We start from the raw sequence: 27,507 nt of genomic DNA, 5'->3' as shown, positions 1-27,507 counted from the left end.
AACTTATAATAGTTGGCTTTACCAAAGACATTAAGTAACACAGTAACCTTGAGTGAGTGTTTTATTTGATCTCCAGTAAATAGTAACATAGGAGAGGGGAAAATTATTACTGTATTAGTGTACACTGGGGCATTTAAACAGAACACCCTCTTGCTCTTTCAGGTGAGCTGTTAAATAAATTACTGCTATTCATTACATTAAATTGCATGTTGGTTTTCAGTCCGTTTTTAATCGGCTTGGGGAAACACTGCCTCTCTGTCGTAGGGGAGTACTTCATTGTAGATCCAGAGAATGAGAGGTTATTCTTCATACTAAAGGTAATTTAAGTCTCATGATACTTACCTGTGAGCCCGTCCCCCCCCCCCCCCCCCACACACACACACATCTTCTCTGGCATCACACATCCATGTGCAGAAAATCATTTCCTACAGCAGACATATTTTTTCGTACTGACTTTTTCTGTCGGCATTACCTACTTTAGTGTGGATTCTTAGTAGTTTTTAAATTATGAAATATTTTTCAATACGTCTGCATGTTGATTATACTAGCAAAATATTACATAATAAAGAGCTCTGTTGTGAGTGAGTAGATGCCCCCCCTATCAATACTGAAGGTGTTAAATAAACTGGCAGTTTTCTATATCAATGAATATCTGCTCTGTGGTTTGAGCCTGTTTTTCTGCACTTGGACAAGATGTTTCCATGGTAACCAGATGCAACTCGGCTTCAATTCAATGAAGTAGATAACAAAATTAGCAATTATGAGAGGCAAAAAGGAAAGACAAGGAAGGAATAATATGCAAGCTCATACTTAAGACATTGAAATGGACTGACCATGAGACTTGAGTATATGTCTTAAAATAACTAGTATTTAATATTTATTAAATATTGCTACTGCACTGAAAATGTATTAGCAATTACTTGATTTTGGATTGTCAATTCTGCCTAACATTATACTACTTTATTGTGAAGCTTAAAATGACACAGTAATAGCCAAAAGTCTGGAGTAATTCTGTTTATTTACTTGTTTGTATCTCTTATGTTTCTGGAAAACATAAAATAGTGTTAATATTTGAAAAAGATTAAAAAAAATAAATTAAATTTGAATCAGAACACATTTTATAGTGCACGAAAATTGTATATTCAATCTAACAATATAAGGTTAAAGATTAATCTTTTATTGAAGGTTACTTAAAAACTGTATGGATTGAGTGCAGTCCCTATTTACAAAAAAAATGTTTTTGGTGAATGCTAAGAGAGCAGATATTCCTCTTAATAGAAATGATTCTAGACTCTAACTATTACCTAAAGCTACCATAATGGAGTAGTTCCCAGTCGAATGTTTAACACAAGGAAAATATTTGAACAGTATATTTATTTTCCTATAATTTATAAAAGCCATAATTCTTCATATTCTTTTGTTTATCACTATACTCAATATTTGAAATTGGAATACTTGACAGTATGGAAATGACTGCAAGCTCAATGATCCCTTGCTTCTTGACTTGGATTTGCTTCTTGACGTTCAGTCTGAAATAAATAGCTCTTGTAAAGATGCACTGGCACCTTCTCCTGAAACCTTTTAAGTTCACCACTTTTAAAACCTCTTGTGGTTGTGGCTTCTGATTTCTCCTTCCTTTCATATCTCCCTCCTCAGTGTCACACAGCAATAGTTTTCATCGGCGCAGTGAGAAAAGCCTCTGAGCCCTGGGAAAAAATGGCTGTCATGAATGGGACCATGGCGATGGTGAATTTTTCACCCTAAATAGGAGAGATGCTTTAAGACCAAAATGTAACATTCTGTTGCTCAGAAGAATGTAAAGGTTATTCCTCTCTCATGTCTCCAACTCAAATAAAACAGGCAGTGTAAAACCCTGCCCATGACTTCCACTGTACGTGATTTTTACAACGTGCTTTAAATCTACTCATCAGTTTTGATGAAGGTTATAGAAAGAGGTTTATAACTAGTCCAGGGGGTAAATGTATTAATGTCCGGATTCTTCAACTCCGGCGTGTTCAGCGTCTTTGGCGATTAAATTTAAAGCGGCGCTGCATGGTAAAGAGAAACTTCCCATTACAATGCAGTGCCGCTTTAAATTTAATCACCGAAGACGCTGAACACGCCGGAGTTGAAGAATCCGGACATTAATACATTTACCCCCAGGTCTTGACCAGAATTCGACATACCTACTACAAGTATTGTAAGGAATCTCATACAATACAGATTAGTCATTTAACGCTCTTACTGTATGTGACGAAATGAGTGTGATAACCCTGTGAGCATTCAGTTTCTCATTTCTCACATAATGTGGATTATAGTACTTTTTATAGCCCATGCGTTTGTTCCCCAGCTCACCAGACTATAACTGCATTGTCCAATTACATGTGGCTAAGGGGACATTGTAGTTCAGTGTACATATGTATATTGTGTATTGTATATTGATGACTTGGTAAGGTTGCTATTCATTGTCTTTAAAGTGAAGCCAGGGGGATTATGGGTAGGGATCAGGTTGCCATGTGCTGGAGTAGGAAAACTAATTAGTGTCCATTGTTCACACCAGGCTAGTACAGACAGGCCTTCTAACAGGGGCGGTTCTCTGGAAGAACAGCTCATCTTCACTGCCCTCTCCAACCCCCCCTAGTCCAGCACTGACCAATGGTTTAGAAGAATAGACCCAGGGGGTTGCATAGGGAGGAGAAAGACTGTGGAAATTAGACCTGAGATATAAGGAGCGACTCCAGGGGGGAAGGGTGTTCATGCTGGGATTTCATTCATGAAGGTGCAAGATCTAGCTTTTGAGTTGTCGTTCTCTAAGTAGAGTCTATATATGCAGCTGAGAGGGATCCATGGGTTGTGAAGTCTGGACAGCAGGTGACTATAACTCCTTAAGTTATTGGGGTAAGGGACAGATAATGTGGTAAATCTGCCCGGCATTTATTTACTGTGTGTACATAATATTCTAGTGTTGTTTGTATGACAATAAATATACTGTTGTATTTTTATAACTGCATTTTGCCTGAGTGACCATACGAATCCTAGAAGGTACTGGGTAGCACTGGGCCAGATATACCCGGTATCTTCACACTGCACCTACAATTATTATCTTTCCTAAAGGCACATTTGCAGACAGCTACTAAGGAGGATGATGTTCTTATATCTTGCATCGGTCAGGAAAAAGTCACAGTCTAATTGATTAGCTTGCAAGAAAACAAAAAAAGTGCTTTACAGAATGCATATTGGTTGGTATACACACAAGCATGACCATTGATGCTAGCACAAGTGTAACTAACACTTTCCACCATATCATCCTCTATTTAGGCACAATCTAAGAATTCTGGGGTATTAATTCAGCTATTTATACTGGAGGAAGTTGGAATTATTCTGACACACTTTTCTATTTAACAAAGCATTGGTGGAATTTTTTTTGGGTTTAGTTGAACATTTATTAATGTAAAGGGTCTGATCTTTAGGCAACTTGATGGCTCAGTGGTTAGCATTTCTGCCTCATAGCACCAGGGTAATGAGTTTGATTCCCAACCAGGGCCCTATCTGTGTGGAGTTTACATGTTCTCCCCATGTTTGAGTGGGTTTCCTCTGGGTGCTACAGTTTCCTCCCACACTCCAAAGACATAGTGGTAGAGTCTACAGTCCTAAACACACACAAACTAAGGTTAATTTTGTCAGCAGCCAATGAACCTAAGCTTCTATATTTGTCATTGTTACTAACAAATATTCTCTGTAAAGTATTGGTGGAGCTATATAAGTAAAGATGATCTACCCGCTATGGGGCCATGCTGTAACTAACTGCTTTTTTCACAAGGTTTAGATATTTTTAATAAAATCTTCACTTAAGAAAAGCCTAATGCATGAGAAATCAGCAATATCTCCTGCATTAGGCAAATTACTACATTAACCACAGTCCCATAATACTCAATCGGGACTGCGGTCTGGGCAATATTATCAAGTTCAGAAAACCGTAGCTTTACTGAACTTGTCCGCAATGGCTAATGCCATCTGAAGATCCCTCACTGCAGCTTTCCTGCTCTCACCTCCTGGAGAGAAAACCTGTCATGAAAAGCACTGGGGCTCTTCACAGCACTCACTCCTGAGAGATGGTGGGTACTTGGTAGTTAGAAATATTGTAACCCCTGGAGTGGCAAATTTGCCACCTCAATGGTCCTTAATATTAAGGGGTCCCTAAACTCCCTGTCATCATACAAATATAGTGTAGAAAAGTAAATAAAACATGGATACATTTATAAAATATCAAGTTTAATTAAATAAAATGCTCCCCAATACCATGTCAGATTTTATTTTAAACCAAAGGGAAAAACTTGTAGTCCAAAACAATATGTACTTAACAAAATACAAACCATATCTTATTTCAATCCAAAGGGAAATATCTGTAATTCAATGGGAAATGTTCTTAATGTGTTTGTTTTGTACCATCCAACCCTACTACAAAATGTATAGCACAGGCAAAAACAAGCATAAGCAATGGGTACATAAAATAAACGAAACGAAAATGACCATATATATTTATCTTATCTGCTGCCACAAATGGTATGCTTTTCTACACCGTTTTAGCCATAACACCAGTTTTGATCCTGAAAAATAATAGATTATATTTTCATGCTTGGCTGACAACAAACTACAAAAAGAACGACCATTGACAAAATGTGTCACTGCTAACTAGTCTCGGCTAGGTGTCCTTACTGTTCCATACCTCGGGTGGCCATTTTTTCAAAATTACTTTTCTGCCGGGTGCGCCTGTCACATAAATCTTCTTTATTTTTGTGTGAACACGGGAATAACGTAGCATAGCACCTTGTAAGATTTCCACAATCATTCTAAGGGCAGTGTCTTCGGATGGTGATACACAATATTTCCATGGTACATTGACAACAAAATGTAGAAACAGTGTTTCGCTGGAGCTTTTAGCAAAAGGGTAAGTTCTTCTAAAGTATTCTTTATTTATCAAATAGTGTGCGTTTTTTCCAATTTTAAAAGGTCTACAAGTGGTGTCTTTAAAAAGTTGCTGATGTATATTACAAACATTCAGGAGTTCAAATTTCTTCCCAGATCCCACATTAATTTACATACCAAGATGACGTCCCAGATGTCTTCATTTGACTACATTTGTTATTTAGCAAACATACCCAACCCACGCCTACAGGATCATATATTTGTTTCTCCGCCTACCTATGACTTCTTCCCTCCTGCAGGGTGGGATATTACAACCAGTGGGGGAGAGGAATGCTGAATGAGAAACGCTGTCTCTGATCCCATACACATGGAGAGCAGGATGAAGAGCAGAGCCATGACTGCCTGCCTTGTGGGGATACTGTACCTGTCTGGTCTCCTCAGTCTTGTCACTGGGCAGAACGGAAACACTCAGTGGACAACAGAAAAAGTAGGTACATTTCTACTTATTGTACAGTAATATGGGATACATATATGTATACAAATTACAGTCTTACCTCAGGCTCAAAATTTGCATGGCGTGTTATTCGCATCTATAACGATAAACCACATCCTGTTGGATTAAAACGAATTTCATTTAAAATTTGATCGATTTTTGAAAGTATCTACTGCAATAGTGATAACATCAATCGGCACGTGGCAATGTATTCTATTTTGATTAATTTATCTCATCATACTGCTTTAATGTAATGTATTTTCTGTTTCTGTTTTTGTCTTCATGTTTTAATGCGTTTAACACACTTCAAATAGTTTCATGTTTCAGTACCACATTTATATTGCCATTGTCAGAAACTGCATATTGTTTATAGTAGCAGAATAATATTGACAGTACCCAAGAGTGATGGTTTTAATTTAAATTAACCTAATATGAATACTATTTTGTACTGTGGTTAATATGGAATGTTTCATACAGTTATATTACTAAATAGATTACTTGTGACTTTTGGAACCTTTTATTTTTTTTAAAAAAAGGAATCAGAATGATTTGTGATCATAATAAATCATTGCAAAATGCATCTAATAGCTGCTTATTTTAACAGTTATTATCCATTAGGGCTGGTTACTACAGAACCTCACAGCTATTTTTCTGTGTGCCTAATGGCAGTTACGGTAATGAAAACTCGTAAAATTTTGTTTCCACTTCTATGAAGTGCGAGCAAAAATAAGTGAAGATCATTACATACAACATTACGCTGTAACATACCCACAAGGTTACTATGGAACCTCGTGGCTAATTCAATCACCCTCACTGTGTTCTTGTGGGAAACATTTTTTATTTTTTATCTTTTACATTATGTCACTGATCCATGTGTTGGTGCAAGAGTATACGGACAGATCAGTATTTATTTTCCTCACCTTCTTCAATACACTGCATGAGTCTTGTGTCCTACTGAAGTCTATGGGATGTAGGAGGAAAAATGCTTCCACCAGGGGTTGACTTGGGAAGAATCCCTGCCCAAATGTTATACATTGAACACCCTCAACAAACCACACAAAATGGGAGGGGAAACATTTAACTTCCTTTTTTTTTTAAATGAATGTTTCTATTATTCAACAAAGTATTTATAAACGATAGCAATAGTGACATGCATGAAATACTGTAAACAGGCAATACTAAGGGGAGATTCAATTACCCCGTGGGCCAGGCACGAATACAGTTACTACAGTAATAGCTGCGCAGTGCTACCCGATGCTACGGTAATTTCAGCGCTGATTTTTATATTAAAATTAGAGATGTTCCCCCATGTTCTGGTTTTGGTTTTGGATCTGGATTAACTTTGTGTTTTGTTTTCGTTCTGGCAAAACCTCCCTTGCGTGTTTTGGTTTTGGATCCCGATATTTTTTTTCTAAAATCCCTATTATTTTTTTTTGCTAAAATCACATATTTTTGCCCCCCCCCCCTGCATTATTATTACCCTCAATAACACTAATTTCAAGTCATTTGCAGTCAATTTTGACCATCTCACATGTCACAATATTATTTTCATACACTTTCAAACAAAGACTGCAGCGACCTCGCTGGATGCTAAGCGACAGAGCAATGACACAAACAATCAGCAGTTCCTAGCACAGGAAACATTGCCACACAGTAGTGTCAGTAAAGAAAAGTTGTGCAATTAGCAATGGAGCTCTCCTCTATGTGTTTTACCTATATAACACAGTACAATGTGACTGCAGATTTAGAAAACCAAGCCTGCCAGACCTATTATTTGTATTTCAGCAATGACAATTAGCAATGGAGCTCTCCTGAATGTCATTAGAGACTTTGAAGAACACTGCTACCCTCCTCTTTCTATTGTACCTATGACGCTGCCCAACTGCACTAGAGACTGCCAAGAACTGTGCTACCCCTTCTGTGTCTCTCTGTGAAATGGATCGCCGTGGAGGGCGGTACTTATGGAATCCAAATCTTCCGAGATCCGTTTGCCTCGTTTTCTATTCCGAGAGTGCGCAAAAGTACCGTGCCAAGATGGCTTGGTACTCGGATCTGCTCAGTTCGGGTGTGTTCGGTTCCCGGATGCTCAGGCTCGGTTCCTGAACCGAGCCTGAGCATCTCTAATTAATATTATTGTACTAACGGTATTAAAGCGCGCCCCTAAATTAGTTACATGGATTAAATACATACAATGCAATATAAATTAGATCTATACACTCTTCTCTGAATGGACTGTCCTAATAAATGGACTGTATGATTCTGCAATTGTGTGCATATAATGTGATCTTTATCCTCCTAAAAATAATATAATAATTTTAATAAGTTACAGTACTGACATAGTGATTTTATTCTTACAGTACAATTAACAGTTATACCCAAATAGCTAATACAATTAACATTTTATAATACATATTTATAAAGATCAAACGTAAGTTCAGTAACTAACATTGGTGCACTTGAATCGTTGGGGACCCGGACAACTAAAGTTAATTGCACTTTTGGTGGACTGTGAATGATGCTTTTCCGGTGTTCTGGATCTGATGTTAGTAGTTTACACTTACTAATGTATTTGAAATTGTACTATTCTCACTTGTATGTATTAGCTTCAATCTTTATATTGCTTAAAACTGAATGTAATAGACCGGTGACCCCTATTTTTATTATTATTATTATTATTATTATTATTATTTCTTCCCCAATGGAAGTGATACATTATTTGAACATTTATATGATATTTTAGTGTTGATCATATTTTCTCGCTCTCAACAGGCACAATGTTCCTGCTTTTCACTCCCCATTCCTAGCTGTCCTTTTTTTCTTCAGCTTGTTCTGCCCATCTGCTGTAACAGTTTCTTTCCATTCCCCTTGAGGGATTTTGGGAGATGTAGTTCTTCTGTGATTGCAACACCGTCTTGCCCTCTAACACTAAACTTCCGACCATAATTCATGTAAAAGCCCCAATGGGGCATCATGATGGATTACAAAAGTTAATTCCATTCTTGCTTGAAAGGTTGCATTTGAAGAATGTTTTCAAACAAAATATGTTCTGGTTGGTGCAAAGATACAGTGGTGCTATAATGTTTGTGAACCCTTTAGAATTTTATGAATTTCTGCATAAATGTGTTCAGATCTTCATGTAATTCATACAAATAGATAAAGAGAACTCAATAAATCAAATAACACAGAAAAGGATATATGTTTTCATTAATTAAAAATGATACCTTAAATTTCTTTGTTGGAAATATTTTGTGAACCTCTAGGACTATCAGTTCAGTTAAGAGGATATTTAGAGTCAAGAGTCAATCAATGAGATGACAATAAGATGTGTGTTTTGGCTACCCTGCCCTTTTTAAAAAGAATTAACCTGACTTTTCACTACCAAAGACTGGTTTTTGACACACAGATTTGTGAACACATGCCATCCTTTCTGAGAATCTCAGAAATAGAGTTGTCAATGCTCATCAGGGTCGGAAAAGGTTACAAAAAGTCAAACACCAAACAAAAATAGTGTGCAAAGGAGGATAGCAAGGGGATAGCCACTATTCTCCAAGAAGATATTTCTGCTCATTTAAAGTTTGCTGAAGACCAGCTGGAGGAGCCAGGAGATTATTGGAAGAATGATACGTGGATGGATGAGTTTCAAATAGAACTTTTTGGCTTACATGAGAAGCGTTAGGTTTGAAGAAAACCAAATACTGCATTCCTACATAAGAACCTTATCCCAAATATATTACAGTAGCAGTGTCATGGTTTGGGGCTGTTTTGCTGCCACAATACCAGAATCTCTTGCCATCGCCATGACCTTGCTCAGTGTATGGCTCTGAAATGACCACCAATTATAGTTGTGCCAATTAAAATTTTATTGGATGGGCTGGAAAATGTGTCCAGCCAATGATGGTGTGTGGTGTGGCCCCATCACAGTGTGACTCAGTGACGATTGGAACAGCAGCAAGGGTGTATTAGGGTGAGCACAATAGGTGGGATAAGGGTAGACTGCAATAAATACTAATATTAAACAACCACTACTAAGGCGCTATATGATCCTAAATGCAGCCAAAATCCTAAACTCAGGTAATACAATCTGAAATGGTTAATAATAACCAAACATTAGGACATTCAGCGCATAAAAGTTCCCATAGAAAACAAATGGTTAACAGCAATCCATAATCACAATTCAGTTCTTATAGTAGGGTGATTATTTCTGTGACATAGATGTAGTCTCTTTCAAAGTGATTGAGCCCTTCCCATCACCTTCCGTGGAAAATAATACAAATGGATTCCTACCAGAGATCCTGATGTTCTCAGCATATAGGATATCCAGCGGAATCCTCTGGATGTCAAGCAGATCTTTGGAATATCACCACTTTTCCACCTTATTAAAGTCCTCCAAACGATTCTCACATCCGATAATATTTGATAGTGAGACAAAGGAAAGCAAACAGACTATAGTGTAATAACGTTTGTAAAGGTTTCTAAGTTTTATTAAAATAACACATTAAAACAAAGCTTTCCTTTTATATATAAAAATAAATATAAATATAAATGAAGTGTGATTGCTCGTACTGGAAATCAAACATTCAAAGCATATTGTGCAGAAGTCAGATGTCAAAATCCCGGGTGGAACCTTCTGTTCATAAGTCTTCAAACCAGTGATAACTGTATCGCCAATCACACTTTCAAAAATGTCAGTCTTATCACTCGGACGCGTTTCGACCAGCGAGGGGTCTTTGTCAAGGAGATAAGACTGGCTTAAAACTTCTAGCTATTTATACCGGATGTGACCAATCCAAGATGGTGGCCACGTCCGGACACAATCTATTCTGATATGAAGTGAAAATAAATATAAATGTAAGAACATCGAAAATGTATCATAAGACAAAACCAAAAACAATCTGCAGCATGAAAGATGAAAATAAAACAAACAATAAAGATATTGATACGATTCGTTATACCGGAAGTGACGTATCGTTACTATGCAAATCGAAAGTAATCGATATCGGGACCTACAGGTTAATGCACAATGCAAGATATACCTTTCCACATAGTACACAACTAGTGGTGGCACTCAGAAGGGAGGATGAAAACAGTAGGCACTGATAAGTGATAAGTGATACACGTACAAACGCTATTCCGGAAGTGACATGTCGTCATGGTGATTCAGATAGACACAATAGTCAGACATAACGAATCGATAGCAACATGGTAGATGGATCTCATATTCATATGAATTCAGACTGATAACTTAGGTTAACATGTAAATAACATATGTTAGGGTAATTTTACCTCTCCTTTATCAAGTCCCTTCAGATATCAGTGAGATAAGATGCTGGTTAACCAGGAGATCAGTAATCAAGACACAGACATGCCAATGTCAAGATGTATACTGAACTGTGCTCGTTTATTTCTGGCATACATTTATACATGAAAAAACTTTTGATCTGGTTATAGAGCAGAAACACATGATTGATATTTTCCTGAGTAAATATAAATCTTCTGACAAAGCTAGTTAGTTCTCTTCATGTCACTTTTATGGGTTCTTATCAAATTTCACTGGAGCCAGTACTCGATTATTTATTTTTTTAGAAATTTCTTTACTTCTCTGTATTCCTGTACCTTTGTTGGGTTTTATAACCCAACAACCCTGCTAGCCCTGTGCACCCTAGTATTCAGAATTGATCAATTTCTGAATATACTGTACTGTTGGGTTGCTTTACCGCATGCACTCTTATAGCAGTTATCTGTATTTTACAGAGAATTATACCTCAATACCACCGTTCAAAAACCTCTTAATTCCTTCTATTCTGGCTGAAAAATATTTGCATACCATACAAAGAAATATAATCAAAAAACAAACAACAATAATAACAATTGTGCAAATCTCTGTTGCAGCTGTAACCATTTTTGCTTTCTTATTTCATAATCACCAGAATATCCTTTTTACAATTTCATTATGTAACCCAGGTGGTAATTTCTTTATACTGTACAGACAGATAGGCTTCCCTTCAAAGGGTATGTGATTAACTTGCCAATATAGTAACACTTGAGACCAAAAAATACCTTATATTTTGCTGCAATATATATCCTTATTTAAATGCACATTTAGCATACAATAATATTGCTTTGCATCCACAACACATTCAAAAACAGTTCTATCAATTACAGCTTCCAGTGTAGAACAGTATCATCAGAATGCTTTGTAAGTATAACAGCACATGAACAGTCTGAACAACAACCAAATTAATTATTAAACTACAATCGTGAGTACTTTTGACATATATTAAATTCAACCATATAGTAAGCGCTTTTTATGCTCTTACACAGATATCTGGGTTCAGGAAATCTCTCTTACCATATACAGATGAACAGCTTTTAGACACACAACAAGAATGCTGGACAGAGAGTAAATCAGTGGAAAAATCACAGCTGAATTTACTCACCATACGGGTTTGAGCTGTCCGTGATTCTAGCTGGTGCTGCAAGCGTTATTTGTCATCTGTATAGGTTGTCCGAGATCCCGGCTATTCGAGCCCCCACGTAATGTTAGGGTAATTTTACCTCTCCTTTATCAAGTCCCTTCAGATATCAGTGAGATAAGATGCTGTTTAACCAGGAGATCAGTAATCAAGACACAGACATGCCAATGTCAAGATGTATACTGAACTGTGCTCGTTTATTTCTGGCATACATTTATACATGAAAAAACTTTTGATCTGGTTATAGAGCAGAAACACATGATTGATATTTTCCTGAGTAAATATAAATCTTCTGACAAAGCTAGTTAGTTCTCTTCATGTCACTATTATGGGTTCTTATCAATTTTCACTGGAGCCAGTACTCCCAATGTCCTCATCATCCATTATCCCATGTCCTAGGCCTCCATCCGGGGTCTTTGAGATAGTTCAAGGCTGGAGCTGGTGATTACACTGAATGTATTTTTAAGGCAAATACCAAGATTTTTAACTCCTTCACATATCATTATTACCATCATCATTGAGTACCTAGAAATGCTCTCACAATCTCCCTCCTTTTAATAATATATATAAAAGGTAAAAAATGTTAAGGCCTGAAATGGTGACATCTAACGCAGCCCAGACTAATTTTGTACAGTCTCTTGTGAGAAAGCAAGGGTCTTTCACCATTCACCTGGGACCGAGTACAGATATCAGCACTTCTGCCCCTGTTTATTCAAAAAGTATCTTTTCTTCATGCCTCTGCTGTAATCTCTATATCTTTTCTGAACATACATGACATATACCAGTTCCATCCTATCAATATGATCAATACCACAGTGATAATGAGTAGTGGGTATAATGCCCATACACAAACACTAGTGTTATGCTGCAACATACATGTTTGAAATACTGCAGTTTGTTGTGGGCAAACAGGTCTTATATCTCTGTTATCACAAAGATCTAGGTTATGTGTCCAGTGTGACCAGCGTCTTCTTGCAGTGTGATGGGTGCAGCCAGGAGTCTCGGTTCTGGAGTTTCACTGGTGTGGGGGTGGTCAGCAAGACCTGATACGGACCCTCCAACCTTGGTTCGAAAGTTCTCCTCACGTGTTTCTTTAAGTACACCCAATCGCCAGGTTTCAGCTTATGCGGCTGTAGGTCTGAACCAGGCTCTGGAAGTGAAGAAAGTGCTAGAACATGCAAATAGTTCAAATGGTCAGTTAGACTTCTCATATAGCTAGTCAAATCTCCATGTTTATGTTGTAATTGCTGTGGATAATAACACTCTGTCTTTGGTAGTGTTCCAAAAAGTATTTCATAAGGAGACCGCTTGCTATTCCTATTTGGCACAGTTCTTACACTGAACGAGGCTAGGGGCTGGCATTCTGGGCATGTTTTTTTTTTATTTTATTATTATTATTTCTGCCATGATTTTCTGAATCTTCAGTTTCAATGTCCCATTCAACCTTTCTACTCGCCCACTAACCTGTGGTCTGTACGGCACATGAAAAGCTTTCTGTATGCCTAGATCTGTCATTATGTGTTGTATTATTTCCCCTGTGAAGTGTGTACCTCTATCTGATTCAATTACCTCAGGGACACCATACCTGCACACAATCTCACCAATCAGTCTTTACGCAGTTGCTTTTGCTGTTGCCTTGGCTACTGGCCAAGTCTCCGGTCATTTACTGAAAAGATCTGTACAGACTAGAACACATTCATATATTCCAGATTTAAGCAGTTGTATATAGTCTATCTGTAGTCTTTGAAAAGGATAAAAGGCTTTTGAAGTTGTACCTTGTGACGTTTTTACTCTTTTTCCTGGATTTGAAGTTCCACAGATCCAGCAGGCCTGAACATAGTCTGTAGCAGCTTTATTGAATCCTGGAGCTATCCAATGGTGATGGACCACGCTAGTCATCTGTTCCTTCCCCAGGTGTGGCTGTCCATGAGCTATCTGTAACATGGGAGGGAACAAAACCTGTGGAAGACAAAGTTTATCATTCAGTTTCCACATACCAGCGCAATCTTCTTGTGCTCCTAATCATTTCCATCTTTCTTTCTCCAATGGTCCTGTTTGCTGTTGAAACTTTTTAAGATCAGTGTAGTCAGACATTTATTTCTGTACTGTGTATACTTCTCTTTCAGGCTTTCTCTTAGCCACTTTTTTTTTTTTTGCTTCTGCATCTGCACAACGTTTTCCCTTTTGAAACAAAAGTCTCATTCCTTGTATGTGCTTCTATTTTAATTACGGCAACCTTGTGTGGTAATTGCAATGCTCTAAACAAGTTTCTTATTAGACTGGCATGCTGTGCGTCCTTACCACTAGAGGTCTTGAAATCTCTGCTCTTCCATATTGGACCAAAGTCCTGTGTCACTCCCCAAGCATACCTGGAATCCACGTAGATATTGGCAGTGGTTCCTTCTGCATATTCCAATGCCTTGGTGAGTGCTATCAGTTCAGCAGCTTCTGCTGACAGTATCGATGATAGTGGTCCTGAGTCAACTACTTCATTTTCTGTAGTCACTGCGTATCCTGTAAATGGTGATCCGTTATCATAATACCTGGAACCATCTACATAAAGTACATACACAGCATTAGACAAGGGAGAGTCAGTAACATTTGGAAGAGACTGTGCTTCCATATCCATAAGAGCGAGGCAATCATGTGAAAAAGAAAAATTGTGGTTAATATTTTCACCCAATTCATCATCATCATCATCACCTTCACTATCACAATGTCTTTCTTCTGATGGCTTTTGTTCTTCACTATTATTCCCTCCTTTTGAATCTTGAGATTCATACATTAGGGGTAACAATGTTGCTCGATTTAATACTGTGCACCGTTTGATTGTGACATGTGAAGCACTTAACAATGCTACCTCGTACTTAGCGAGTCTGGCTGCTGAAAGGTGTTTTTACCTGTTGTATCGCTTGTACTCTTTGTGGCGTCAGATGTTTAGTGCCCTATGAAATGCAGTGTCCTAAGAAAATTACCTTCTGTGCTGCTTGGAGCTTGGATTTGGACACTCTGCAGTCCTGCTGGGCCAAAAAGGTTAGTAGAGAAACAGTTTCTTCTTTACACTGTTGTTCACTATCAGCAGCTATCAACAAGTCATCAACATACTGCAATAGTCAGGTAGTTTCAGGATATTGCGGTAACCAACCTTGTAAGACAGTTGACATTGCTTCAGAGAATTCTGGAGGGCTGGTGGCCTCTCCCTGGGGCAATCTGGTCCAGCAGTATTGTGTTCCTTCATGCGTAAAAGCCAGCATTTTCTGTGAATTGTTAGTTATTGGTATAGAAAAGAAAGCATTTGCTAGATCTTTAACTGTAAACCACATTGATGTAACAGGAATTTGGTTCAGCAAGGTATGTGGGTTTGGGACAATGGGTGCGTTCATACCCAGTCGTTTATTTATTTCTCTGAGATCGTGAATTAAACTGAATTCGGGAGCTCCTCCCTCTTACTGTTCTCTTTCCTTGACTGGGAATAAAGGTGTGGTAAAAGGGGATCGACATTTCTTTACTATACCTTTGTCTTGGTATTCTTGTAATTGTTTTGTGATTGCTTTATTCTGTAACAAAGTCAAAGGATATTGTTCAACACATATTAGTAGTGTGTTAGGTTTTAGTATAAGTTGTACCGGAGCAACTTTTAACAGTCCCACATCAGTTTTTTCCCTTTGACCATATTTTCTCAGGTACATCCTTCAGCCACTGTGGTAGTGGTGCCTCATCTTGAGATGTTTTTTCACTTGGTTGTATCAAAAACACCTGTGCTGCTGCTTCTACCTGATTAGATATGTTGTCTGGAAGTTGACTGGTGCATTTCATCCCTTCTGGGGTGTATTTAATGCATGCTCTCATTAACTAATATGTCGGCACCCAGTAGATTTACAGGACAAGTGTTTGAAGTGAAAAACTATAGGGACAGGAGTACAGTCTTTGTTTACTTGTATCTTCACTTTTTTACTTTTCCTCAGGTGTATAGGCTGTCCTGTGAACCCTGATGCTGTTACATAATCTGAGGTCACTTATTCTTGTGGTACTTGATCGTGTCTCAATACTGTTTGGCTTGCTCCCGTGTCAATTAGGCAGTCCAATTATTGACCAGTGGGCAGTGTAATTTGCACAGTAGTTCCAGGCAGCTTACCTTCTTCAGAGGTGTTTACAAGAACTGGACAAGGTGTTGACAACAGGGAGCCATATCTTCATCTCTTTGCTGCTGCTGCCATTTCTTGTATTTCCTGCAGTCCTTCTTCATGTGACCTGGTAATTTACATCAAAAACATCTGCCAGTCATGTCCTCACCTTGATTCCTTTGTCTTGCACTTACTGTTTCTGTTCCTTTTGGCTGCTGCCTTACTTGCCATGTTCCTTTTCCCTGTACCAGGTGTACAGTTACCTGAGGAGTCTTTTGGGCATTCTTTTCCCTTTTTTTCTGCTTCTTGGTCCTCCAGTCCTCCAAGTACCTGTAGCAAAGATTACATTTTCATAGACAATGCCTCAGGTCTGACTGTAAAGAGTTGGTTCTTACCTCATTCTTTAAACCATTCAAAAACTTTGTTTTCAACATTCTTTGACCATCTGGGATTTCTGTAGAAAAACCATCATCATTTGTCTGGTCGTTAATTTATCCAAATACATCCTTACTGAATCATTTCTCTGTGTTATGTCTGGTGCTTTTAATTTTTGTTTATGATACCACCATTGTACTCTGGCTAGAAATTCAAGACCACTGTTATACGTATTTCTTTCTTCTACAGGGGGTGCAGGATGAGTAATAGCGCCCCTTTCACCTTCTGGTGCGCTTGCTGTTAACCCCTGCTGTTAATTATTTGAGTCATCACTCCTATTATTAGCACCTTCGGCAGTATTGGCATCAAAGTTTGGGGTAGGCACCCTTTGTATTCTGACTGGATACATATTAGTGTGAGAATGCAATACCTGCTTTTCCAATGTTATTCTCCTTCTCACCCTCTGGTTTGTTGTTTCTCTTTAATGGACTGATATTGTGATCCTTCAACCGGCTTACCATCATTGGTATCTTGTAAACATTTTCCTGTAAGAATTATCTGTACAAGGAGGTGCATTAGATTCCACATTGCAAACACTGTCTCTCAGGATAATCATTTATTTCATTATTAGCAGACTGAGAATGGATTTGACTTGGGGTTTAAAACGTGATTGATGGAGTGTTACCTGCGTCCACTGGGGTCACTGAATGAGTTTCTAATTGCGAATGCCCCTTTTGTGCTGCTAACTGTACTATGTGACCTGCCTGTTGAGGTACTAGTGGTGTATCTGGTCTATTGTCTGGTTTCTGCAGTGGAGCTGTAGGGTCCACATAAGGCGGTGGCATGTCTAATAGACCTGTACCTATGTGTGCATTCTCTCTTTTTTTTTTTTTTTCCATCTCTAATGATACTGTATACCACATGTTAACCACATCTGCTTGTCCTTTTCTGCTTATCCATGCTTTATTGGTGTTTTGAAACCTTTTTCACTTTTCTGGATCTAGTTTGCCCTCTAATGGGAAACCTGCTCTGTCAAATATTTGTTTTTAAATATTTGTTGTCGATTATTTATTTTTTTAGAAATTTCTTTACTTCTCTGTATTCCTGTACCTTTGTTGGGTTTTATTACCCAACAACCCTGCTAGCCCTGTGCACCCTAGTATTCAGAATTGATCAATTTCTGAATATACTGTACTGTTGGGTTGCTTTACCGCATGCACTTATATAGCAGTTATCTGTATTTTACAGAGAATTATACCTCAATACCACCGTTCAAAAACCTCTTAATTCCTTCTATTCTGGCTGAAAAATATTTGCATACCATACAAAGAAATATAATCAAAAAACAAACAACAATAATAACAATTGTGCAAATCTCTGTTGCAGCTGTAACCATTTTTGCTTTCTTATTTCATAATCACCAGAATATCCTTTTTACAATTTCATTACGTAACCCAGGTGGTAATTTCTTTATACTGTACAGACAGATAGGCTTCCCTTCAAAGGGTATGTGATTAACTTGCCAATATAGTAACACTTGAGACCAAAAAATACCTTATATTTTGCTGCAATATATATCCTTATTTAAATGCACATTTAGCATACAATAATATTGCTTTGCATCCACAACACATTCAAAAACAGTTCTATCAATTACAGCTTCCAGTGTAGAACAGTATCATCAGAATGCTTTGTAAGTATAACAGCACATGAACAGTCTGAACAATAACCAAATTAATTATTAAACTACAATCGTGAGTACTTTTGACATATATTAAATTCAACCATATAGTAAGCGCTTTTTATGCTCTCAAACAGATATCTGGGTTCAGGAAATCTCTCTTACCATATACAGATGAACAGCTTTTAGACACACAACAAGAATGCTGAGAGTAAATCAGTGGAAAAATCACAGCTGAATTTACTCACCGTACGGGTTTGAGCTGTCTGTGATTCTAGCTGGTGCTGCAAGCGTTATTTGTCATCTGTATAGGTTGTCCGAGATCCCGGCTATTCGAGCCCCCACGTAATGTTAGGGTAATTTTACCTCTCCTTTATCAAGTCCCTTCAGATATCAGTGAGATAAGATGCTGGTTAACCAGGAGATCAGTAATCAAGACACAGACATGCCAATGTCAAGATGTATACTGAACTGTGCTCGTTTATTTCTGGCATACATTTATACATGAAAAAACTTTTGATCTGGTTATAGAGCAGAAACACATGATTGATATTTTCCTGAGTAAATATAAATCTTCTGACAAAGCTAGTTAGTTCTCTTCATGTCACTTTTATGGGTTCTTATCAACTTTCACTGGAGCCAGTACTCCCAATGTCCTCATCATCCATTATCCCATGTCCTAGGCCTCCATCCGGGGTCTTTGAGATAGTTCAAGGCTGGAGCTGGTGATTACACTGAATGTATTTTTAAGGCAAATACCAAGATTTTTAACTCCTTCACATATCATTATTACCATCATCATTGAGAACCTAGAAATGCTCTCACACATATGTCAGTACAATATCGGAACATGGGAAACATATATATATGGTTAACAAATCCATAGAATAAAAAGGTAAGTATCTACATATTAATGGATCCTAAAATAGAGTGCTAAAGAAGAGTGCAGCAGTACAAGATGTCAATACAAATTGAAGGGAAGATTCTCAAAGGAAACATTTGATTTCGAAATCCTTATTTAACCCATAGGGGACGAGGCTATTGAGCTGAAATATTCACCTCATCTCCATCTGAGACAACGCAATATCTATATTTTTATGTCTCCATGTAGATTGAATAGAATCTATACCCAAAAAATACATGATGTCTGTTTCTTTGCAAGAATGATGAGTTTTAAAGTGAGCAGACACTGAGTGCGTTTCTAAACCTTTTTTAATGTTATAGAGATGTTCGTTCATTCTCTTTTTCAAAGTCCTAGAGGTCTTCCCCACATACAATAATCCACATTTACACGCCATCAAATAGATGACATTAACAGAATTGCAGGTAATGAATTTATTTATTCGAAAGGTTTGACCATTCACTGTAAATTCAGTAATTCTATTGGTGGAGTTGTTCTTAAAGGTGGATTTACAAGCTTGACAATTCCCACATCTATAGAATCCCTTGTTTCTATTAACACCTATTTGTGGTGTATCATGAGGGAGTATACCTCTTACTAAATGATCCTTTAAGTTAGAGGATCTTTTATAAACAAATTTTGGTTTGGAAGGAAGGATAGTAGAAAGAATATTGTCTTTTAATAGAATATCCCAGTGTTTACAAATGATACGTTCTATTTTTCTATAGTCTTTGTTGAATTTGTAGACTGCAATAAAGAGGTAGATTTTCAGTGAGCATTTAAAGAAGACTGGGGGAGAGTCTGATCACACATGTAGGGAATATCCTATGTATCAAGTTTTCCCTATAGATTGTAAGCTAATTTGAGCCATCTTTACCTTCTGTTTGTATATAATTTGTTTGCATAGTGATCCCCTAAATTTACATTGCGATGTAGTATGTTGGTGCTTTAGAAGCAAAAGATGATAATAGCAAATTCCATAGGTAAGTAGAGGCACGGGTTAGTAGATGGGAGTGATAAGTGGTTATAAGGTGCAAGTCATAGGCAGATCTAGGAGGGCATGAGGGAGTGGTTTGAGATATATGAAGGGGTAGTACTGTTGAGGGCTTGGTAGTAAGGTGGATAAATGTAAGTATGACCCCTGTCTTCATTCAATAACATGCAGTTCAGGTTCTCTAAAATTGGTAATTCTGTTTAACAAGGAAAGTGTCTCTATTACTGTTCCATAAATGCCACAACTAACTGCAAGTATTACTCATTCCTATGCTTTACTAATATTAGCTGACCCAAATAGCATCATGAAATAAACTGAAGATGTGAAGATTTATAAATTAGAAATATATTATATTTTAAGCAAAACTGCATTTTTATTGAATCATCTGAATAGGTGAATATAAAGTATTCCTGAAATTAATTAATTCTCGGTTTACAGTATTTGGATTTAAAGCTAATTTTAGTCTAATTATGACAGACAACAGAAACATTCTAAGAATTTAATTATATTTTCTTTTTATGTGAAATGTCTGAAATTAAGAAAACCTGTTGACTATATAGGGATTGTTAGGGTAATTTTACCTCTCCTTTATCAAGTCCCTTCAGATATCAGTGTGATAAGATGCTGGTTAACCAGGAGATCAGTAATCCAGACACAGTCATGCCAATATCAAGATAGAACTGAGCTGTGCTCGTTTATTTCTGGCATACATTTATACATGAAAAAGCGTTTGATCTGGTTATAGAACAGAAACACGTGATTGATATTTTCCTGAGTAAATATAAATCTTCTGACAAATCTAGTTAGTTCTCTTCATGTCACTATTATGGGTTCTTATCAATTTTCACTGGAGCCAGTACTCCCAATGTCCTCATCATCCATTATCCCATGTCCTATGCCTCCATCCGGGGTCTTTGAGATAGTTCAAGGCTGGAGCTGTGAAGTGTGTACCTATATCTGATTCAATTACCTCAGGGACACCATACCTGCACACAATCTCATCAATCAGTCTTTACGCAGTTGCTTTTGCTGTTGCCTTGGCTACTGGCAAAGTCTCCGATCATTTACTGAAAAGATCTGTACAGACTAGAACATATTCAAATATATTCCAGATTTAGGCAGTTGTATATAGTCTATCTGTAGTCTTTGAAAAGGATAAAAGGCTTTCCTGGATTTGAAGTTCCACAGGTCCAGCAGGCCTGAACATAGTCTGTAGCAGCTTTATTGAATCCTGGAGCTATCCAATGGTGATGGACCACGCTGGTCATCTGTTCCTTCCCCAGGTGCAGCTGTCCATGAGCTATCTGTAACATGGGAGGGAACAAAACCTGTGGAAGACAAAGTTTATCATTCAGTTTCCACATACCAGCGCAATCTTCTTGTGCTCCTAATCGTTTCCATCTTTCTTTCTCCAATGGTCCTCTTTGTTGTTGAAATTTTTTAGATCAGTGTAGTCAGACATTTCTTTCTGTACTGTGTATACTTCTCTTTCAGGCTTTCTCTTAGCCGCCTTTTTTTTCCTTCTGCATCTGTGCAACTTGTTCCCTTTTGAAACAAAAGTCTCATTCCTTGTATGTGCTTCTATTTTACTTACGGCAACCTTGTGTGGCAATTGCAATGCTCTAAAAAAGTTTCTTATTAGATTGGCATGCTGTATGTCCTTACCACTAGAGGTCTTGAAATCTCTGCGCTTCCATATTGGACCAAAGTCCTGTGTCACTCCCCAAGCATATCTGGAATCCGTGTAGATATTGGCAGTGATTCCTTCTGCATATTCCAATGCCTTGGTGAGTGCTATCAGTTCAGCAGCTTGTGCTGACAGTATCGATGATAGTGGTCCTGAGTCAACTACTTCATTTTCTGTAGTCACTGCGTATCCTGTAAATGGTGATCCGTTATCATAATACCTGGTACCATCTACATAAAGTACATACACAGCATTAGACAAGGGAGAGTCAGTAACATTTGGAAGAGTCTGTGCTTCCATATCTATAGGAGCGAGGCAATCATGTGAAAAAGAAAAATTGTGGTTAATATTTGCACCCAATTCATTGTCATCACCTTCACTATTACCGCATGCACTCTTATAGCAGTTATCTGTATTTTACAGAGAATTATACCTCAATACTAACGTTCAAAAACCTCTTAATTCCTTCTATTCTGGCTGAAAAATATTTGCATACTATACAAAGAAATATAATCAAAAACAAACAATAATAACAATTGTGCAAATCTGTTGCAGCTGTAACCATTTTTGCTTTCTTATTTCATAATCACCAGAATATCCTTTTTATAATTTCATTACGTAACCCAGGTGGTAATTTCTTTATACTGTACAGACAGATAGGCTTCCCTTCAAAGGGTATGTGATTAACTTGCCAATATAGTAACACTTGAGACCAAAAATACCCTATATTTTGCTGCAATATATATCCTTATTTAAATGCACATTTAACATACAATAATATTGCTTTGCATCCACAACACATTCAAAAACAGTTCTATCAATTACAGCTTCCAGTGAAGAACAGTATCATCAGAATGCTTTGTAAGTATAACAGCACATGAACAGTCTGAGCAATAACCAAATTAATTATTAAAATACAATCGTGAGTACTTTTGACATATATTAAATTCAACCATATAGTTAGCGCTTTTTATGCTCTCAAACAGATATCTGGGTTCAGGAAATCTCTCTTACCATATACAGATGAACAGCTTTTAGACACACAACAAGAATGCTGGACAGAGAGTAAATCAGTGGAAAAATCACAGCTGAATTTACTCACTCTACGGGTTTGAGCTGTCCGTGATTCTAGCTGATGCTCCAAGCGTTATTTGTCATCTGTATAGGTTGTCCGAGATCCCGGCTATTCGAGCCCCCACGTAATGTTAGAGTAATTTTACCTCTGCTTTATCAAGTCCCTTCAGATATCAGTGAGATAAGATGCTGGTTAACCAGGAGATCAGTAATCAAGACACAGTCATGCCAATGTCAAGATAGAACTGAGCTGTGCTCGTTTATTTCTGGCATACATTTATACATGAAAAAGCGTTTGATCTGGTTATAGAACAGAAAAACGTGATTGATATTTTCCTGAGTAAATATAAATCTTCTGACAAAGCTAGTTAATTCTCTTCATGTCACTTTTATGGGTTCTTATCAACTTTCACTGGAGCCAGTACTCCCAATGTCCTCATCCATTATCCCCTGTCCTAGGGGTCTTTGAGATAGTTCAAGGCTGGAGCTGGTGATTACACTGAATGTATTTTTAAGGCAAATACCAAGATTTTTAACTCCTTCACATATCATTATTACCATCATCATTGGGAACCTAGAAATGCTCTCACAGGATAGTTAATCAAATACAATTACTGGGACTGCGCAATTAAAGGTCATGTTTTCCTAATTCTGCAATGAATGAAACAAATTTTATCTGGATCTATATTCTGTTATAAAAATGACCCATAATAAGCACAGAGTGACAACACTTTTACATTTAAGCATTTTATTCACATTTCTTTCTTATTTACATACTCTACACTTTATTTTATTTAGCTGAATTTTTATTTAACTTGCAGAAATAGATAATTTTGAAACAAAAATAAAGTGTTTATTTTAATAAGATTGCATATATCTGTAACCGCAATAGGACAATTGGCTCGATTCATTGAGGAAAGTTAAGCAAAAGTAAGCAAGTAAGGGAAAACCATGTCGCTTTGGAGGGGGAGGTAAATTTAAAATGTGATGGCAGATTTATAGTTGGGGTAGGGCATTTCCTAGATCAACTTTAAATTTCAGTGTACAAATAAGCTATCAAGTATTTGTGTACTAGATGAAACAGCAGCCAGTATTTTCCTTATGTGCAAAATAATAAACTAATTTGCATCCCTTGAATTGCAACATGGTTTTGTCCAGAACACTTAATTAAGAAAATGTACTACATTTTTTGCTTAGCTTTCCTTAATGAATCAGACCCAGTGTCTGTTTTTCTTTTGGCACTATAAACACAAGAATGGGATTAGAAATGTAGTTGACACCAGGAAACACATGACTGTTTCATGTGCTAGAAACTTGGTCATGTGAAGAAGGTCAAATACTGAGAATACTAGAAGTATTGACTTTAACAACAGCATAGGAACATAGTCAAAGCATCATGGTGTGTTGATGCAAGAATCAAGTCTTATGATTAGAAATGTTCACAGACCCCCATGTTCTGGTTTTGGTTTTGGTTTTGGATCTGGATTAACTTCGTGTTTTGGTTTTGTCAAAACCACCCTTGCATGTTTTGGTTTTTGTTACATTATTATTAACCTCAATAACACTAATTTCAAGTCATTTGCAGTCAGTTTTGACCACCTCACAGGTCACAATATTATTTTCATACACTTTCAAACAAAGACTCCAGCAGTTCTTGCCAGTGATAAGAAGAAGGCCATTGTCATGCCTCGGTATAAGACCACAAAATTCACCTCTTATGTGTGGAATTATTTTTTCCCAAATCCTGCCAACAGTAGTCTAGCCATTTGTAACATTGTAAAGCCACAGTCAGTAGAGGTAGGGACCTTAACCATCTAGGAACCTCATCCATGTTACGCCATTTGAAGCGAGTTCATGGAAAGCTTTTGTGAAAATCCGAAACTTATGCTAAAAAATAACAACAAGCAGTCCAGCATCAGCTACCTTCCTTCTCTCAGCTGGATCCCAGCACCTGCAATCTACACCCCCAACACCTTCAACATCAACATCCTCACAAGCGATCAGAGTTAGTCCTGCATCCAAGTTTTTAAGGCTAGATGACACCTCCCCTATCCAGGACTCCTCAGAAGAATCCTTGAGCATTAGGCCCACTGCTGTTGCTGCTGCTGCTGCTGGGGGTGGATCTTCAACCCAGAAGCAGACCAAGAAGAAGACTATTAATAGTTTACAACAATTGACTGTTAAACAATCCTTTGCAAGAGGAAGCAAGTATGACAGCTGTCACCCAGTCGCAAAGCGGATCACAAACGCCATGGCGAATATGCTAGTATTAGATCTGTATCCAATATCCACTATTGATGCAGCTGGTTTTAGACAGTTACTTGAGGTCTTCTGTGATTGTTACCAAATTCCATCACGACACCATTTTACTAGAAAAGCTATTCCTCACCTCTACCAGAAGGTTGTAAAAATGTAATTATTGGACTACAAAATGCCATTCTATCCACTGTACACTTAAACACAGATACGTGGACAAGCGGAACTGTGCATACTAAAGATTATATGATTGTGACAGCCCACTGCGTTGGTGATTCGCCTTCACCAGCAGGAACAGCAGCAGCATGTACCCAAGAACGTTGCATTTTTCAGAGGCAGACTATTCTGTGTATCATCTGCTTCACTAAGAGGCATATTATTATTATTATTATTATTATTATTATTATTATCATCATCATCGTAGATTTGTAAGGCACCACAGTGTTCCACCGCACCGTACAGTAGGGAAGACATGGAGATACATAAAACAAGACATACATAAAACAAAAACAGACAAGGCAGACAAAATGAATGGAGACATGAAAACAAAGGGTATGGAGGATCCTGCTCATTAGAGAGCTTACATTCTAAAGGGAAGAGGGCACAGCTGAAACAAGAGGAACGAGTGTGGCTCAGAGTAGAGATTGGGATAGTTGTGAGGGTGCATTAGTCTGAATAGTGTTATCGAGGATATGGTCACCTCTTTAAAAAAGATGGGTTTTCAAAGAGCATCTAAAGATTTGATGGCTTTGGGACAGTCTGATTGAGCATGGTAGGGATTTCCATAAGTGGGGAGCATGGGAGATGTCTTGAAGGGGGGAGTGAGAGGTGGTTATCAGAGATGAGACAAGGCGCAGGTCAGAGGTATTACCGTTGACAACCTGTTTGAAAAACTAAGGGATGTCATTGCAACATGGCTTATCCTGCTTGGACTCTACTGAGAATATGTGATTTCTGATAACGCCACCAATATTTTTAGAGCATTACAGCAGGGGGGGGGGGGGAGTTCCATCACATTTCCTGTTTTGCTCACACAATCAACTTGGTGGTACAGAACTTTTTAAAAAATGACAATGACATGCTGGAGATACTGTCTCTGTCTCGAAATATTTAGGGTCATTTAAGGGATTCTGCAACAGCATGTAGGAGAATGCAGCAGCTGCAAGAAGAATAGAATTTAGGAGGAATGTACTTTAGTCCAGCGCAGTGGAGAATACTTTCCGTGTTGTGCCAGGTGCTGAAACCACTCGAAGTAGTCACCTGTGAAGAGAGTGCAGACACTGTTAGCTTGTTAGACTTTTTGAAAAGCAGCAAGAGAAATTGAAGGAGGAAATGAAACAAAGCAATTCTGCTAATTATGTTGATCTTGTAGATGTAGTACTTTATACGCTTTGCCAGGATGCAAGAGTTATCAACATCTTGAAATCGGATCATTACATTTTGGCAACTGTGCTTGATCCAAGGTTTAAGAGCTACCGTATTTCTTTTCTTTCTTTCCAACTGACCCAGATCTGAAGAGATGCAATGAGCTCCTGGTCAGCAAGCTGGCAGTTCAAGTGGTACATGACACAATGACGTCTTCTCCTTCAATTTCTCTGGAATTTGCTGCTTGGGAAAAATTTGGTCTGGTCTAGAAGAATTGCCCAAAAGTCATGACAGCTCTTCCGTAAAATGAACTACAAATTCCATGAGGAAGGCCATTACCGGCAATTACATCAAAGTACACAGACTTCTATGATGGTGGATTCTAGCGGGGATGAATTAGTATTGTGTGAGGATGATGTGTACACTGATGAGGGTGAATATGATGACAGTGTAGATTGCAGGTACGGAGATCTAGCTGAGAGACTAGGAGCTAGCTGATGCTGGTATGCTTGGTAATGTTTTGGGTAGCATGGCATGTTGGCACTTATGTTTTTCTACAGTAAACTTTCACTTTTACTAGAGGGGTGTTTTTTTCTTTACAAAGGTACAAGCTTTTTATTTACATTTTTGTTTCCCTGACTTAAAACCACTATGCACTTGAACATAGACTTTAGCACATGAGGTAGAGGGATTAGTATCATCATGACTGAGACTGGAGAGTGACAAGAACAATGCCACCCCTCCTGTTTCTGTATGAGCTATGGCACAGTAGAATGTCACTGGAGACTTTTAAGAAAACTGACAGCCCTATTATTACAATTTCTGTTTCAGCACTGAACCCTGCACCTCTCCTGTTTCTGAGTGAGCTATGGTACAGTAAAATGTAACTGCAGATTTAGACCAAGACTGCCAGTCCTATTATTTATATTTCAGCAATGACAATTAGCAATGGAACAATGGAGCTCTCCTCTTTTGTGTGTAACCTATATAACACCATATAATTTGACTGCAAATTCAGAAGACCAAGCCTGCCAGCCCTAGTATTTCTATTTCAGCAATGACAATTAGCAATGGAGCAATGGAGCTCTCCTCTTTGTGTGTAACCTATATAACACTGTACAATTTGACTGCAAATTCAGAAGACCAAGCCTGCCAGCC

General features: G+C 37.8%; 1 protein-coding gene and 1 long non-coding RNA gene across 4 annotated transcripts in view; one reads left to right on the top strand and one right to left on the bottom strand.

Annotated features, from left to right (window-relative positions):
- Window positions 1-256: 256 nt before the first annotated feature.
- Window positions 257-27,507, top strand: part of QPCT (glutaminyl-peptide cyclotransferase) — a 153,214-nt gene continuing 125,963 nt past the window's right edge. Inside the window, exons 1-2 of one of the 3 annotated variants that reach the window (XM_075203332.1) lie at window positions 257-317; window positions 5,226-5,413. Coding sequence is in view for 2 of the 3 variants with exons in the window: in XM_075203333.1 (XP_075059434.1) it covers window positions 5,264-5,413 (150 nt within the window). In the remaining variant the exon portion in view is untranslated. The remainder of the gene's footprint in view (window positions 318-5,225; window positions 5,414-27,507) is intronic. The other 2 variants (XM_075203333.1, XM_075203330.1) reach the window with 2 other exon arrangements.
- Window positions 1,191-5,128, bottom strand: LOC142144456 (uncharacterized). Its single transcript, XR_012689716.1, has 3 exons — window positions 5,104-5,128; window positions 4,374-4,403; window positions 1,191-1,760 (listed from the first exon to the last, which is right to left on the bottom strand). It is a non-coding gene; the product is annotated as an uncharacterized LOC142144456 (long non-coding RNA).

The sequence above is a fragment of the Mixophyes fleayi genome, chromosome 3 (assembly GCF_038048845.1).
Source record: "Mixophyes fleayi isolate aMixFle1 chromosome 3, aMixFle1.hap1, whole genome shotgun sequence".
In the NCBI taxonomy this organism is placed as follows: domain Eukaryota; kingdom Metazoa; phylum Chordata; class Amphibia; order Anura; family Limnodynastidae; genus Mixophyes; species Mixophyes fleayi.
The sequence above is the reverse complement of the archived record's forward strand: the minus strand, read 5'-3'. Positions and strand labels throughout refer to the sequence as shown.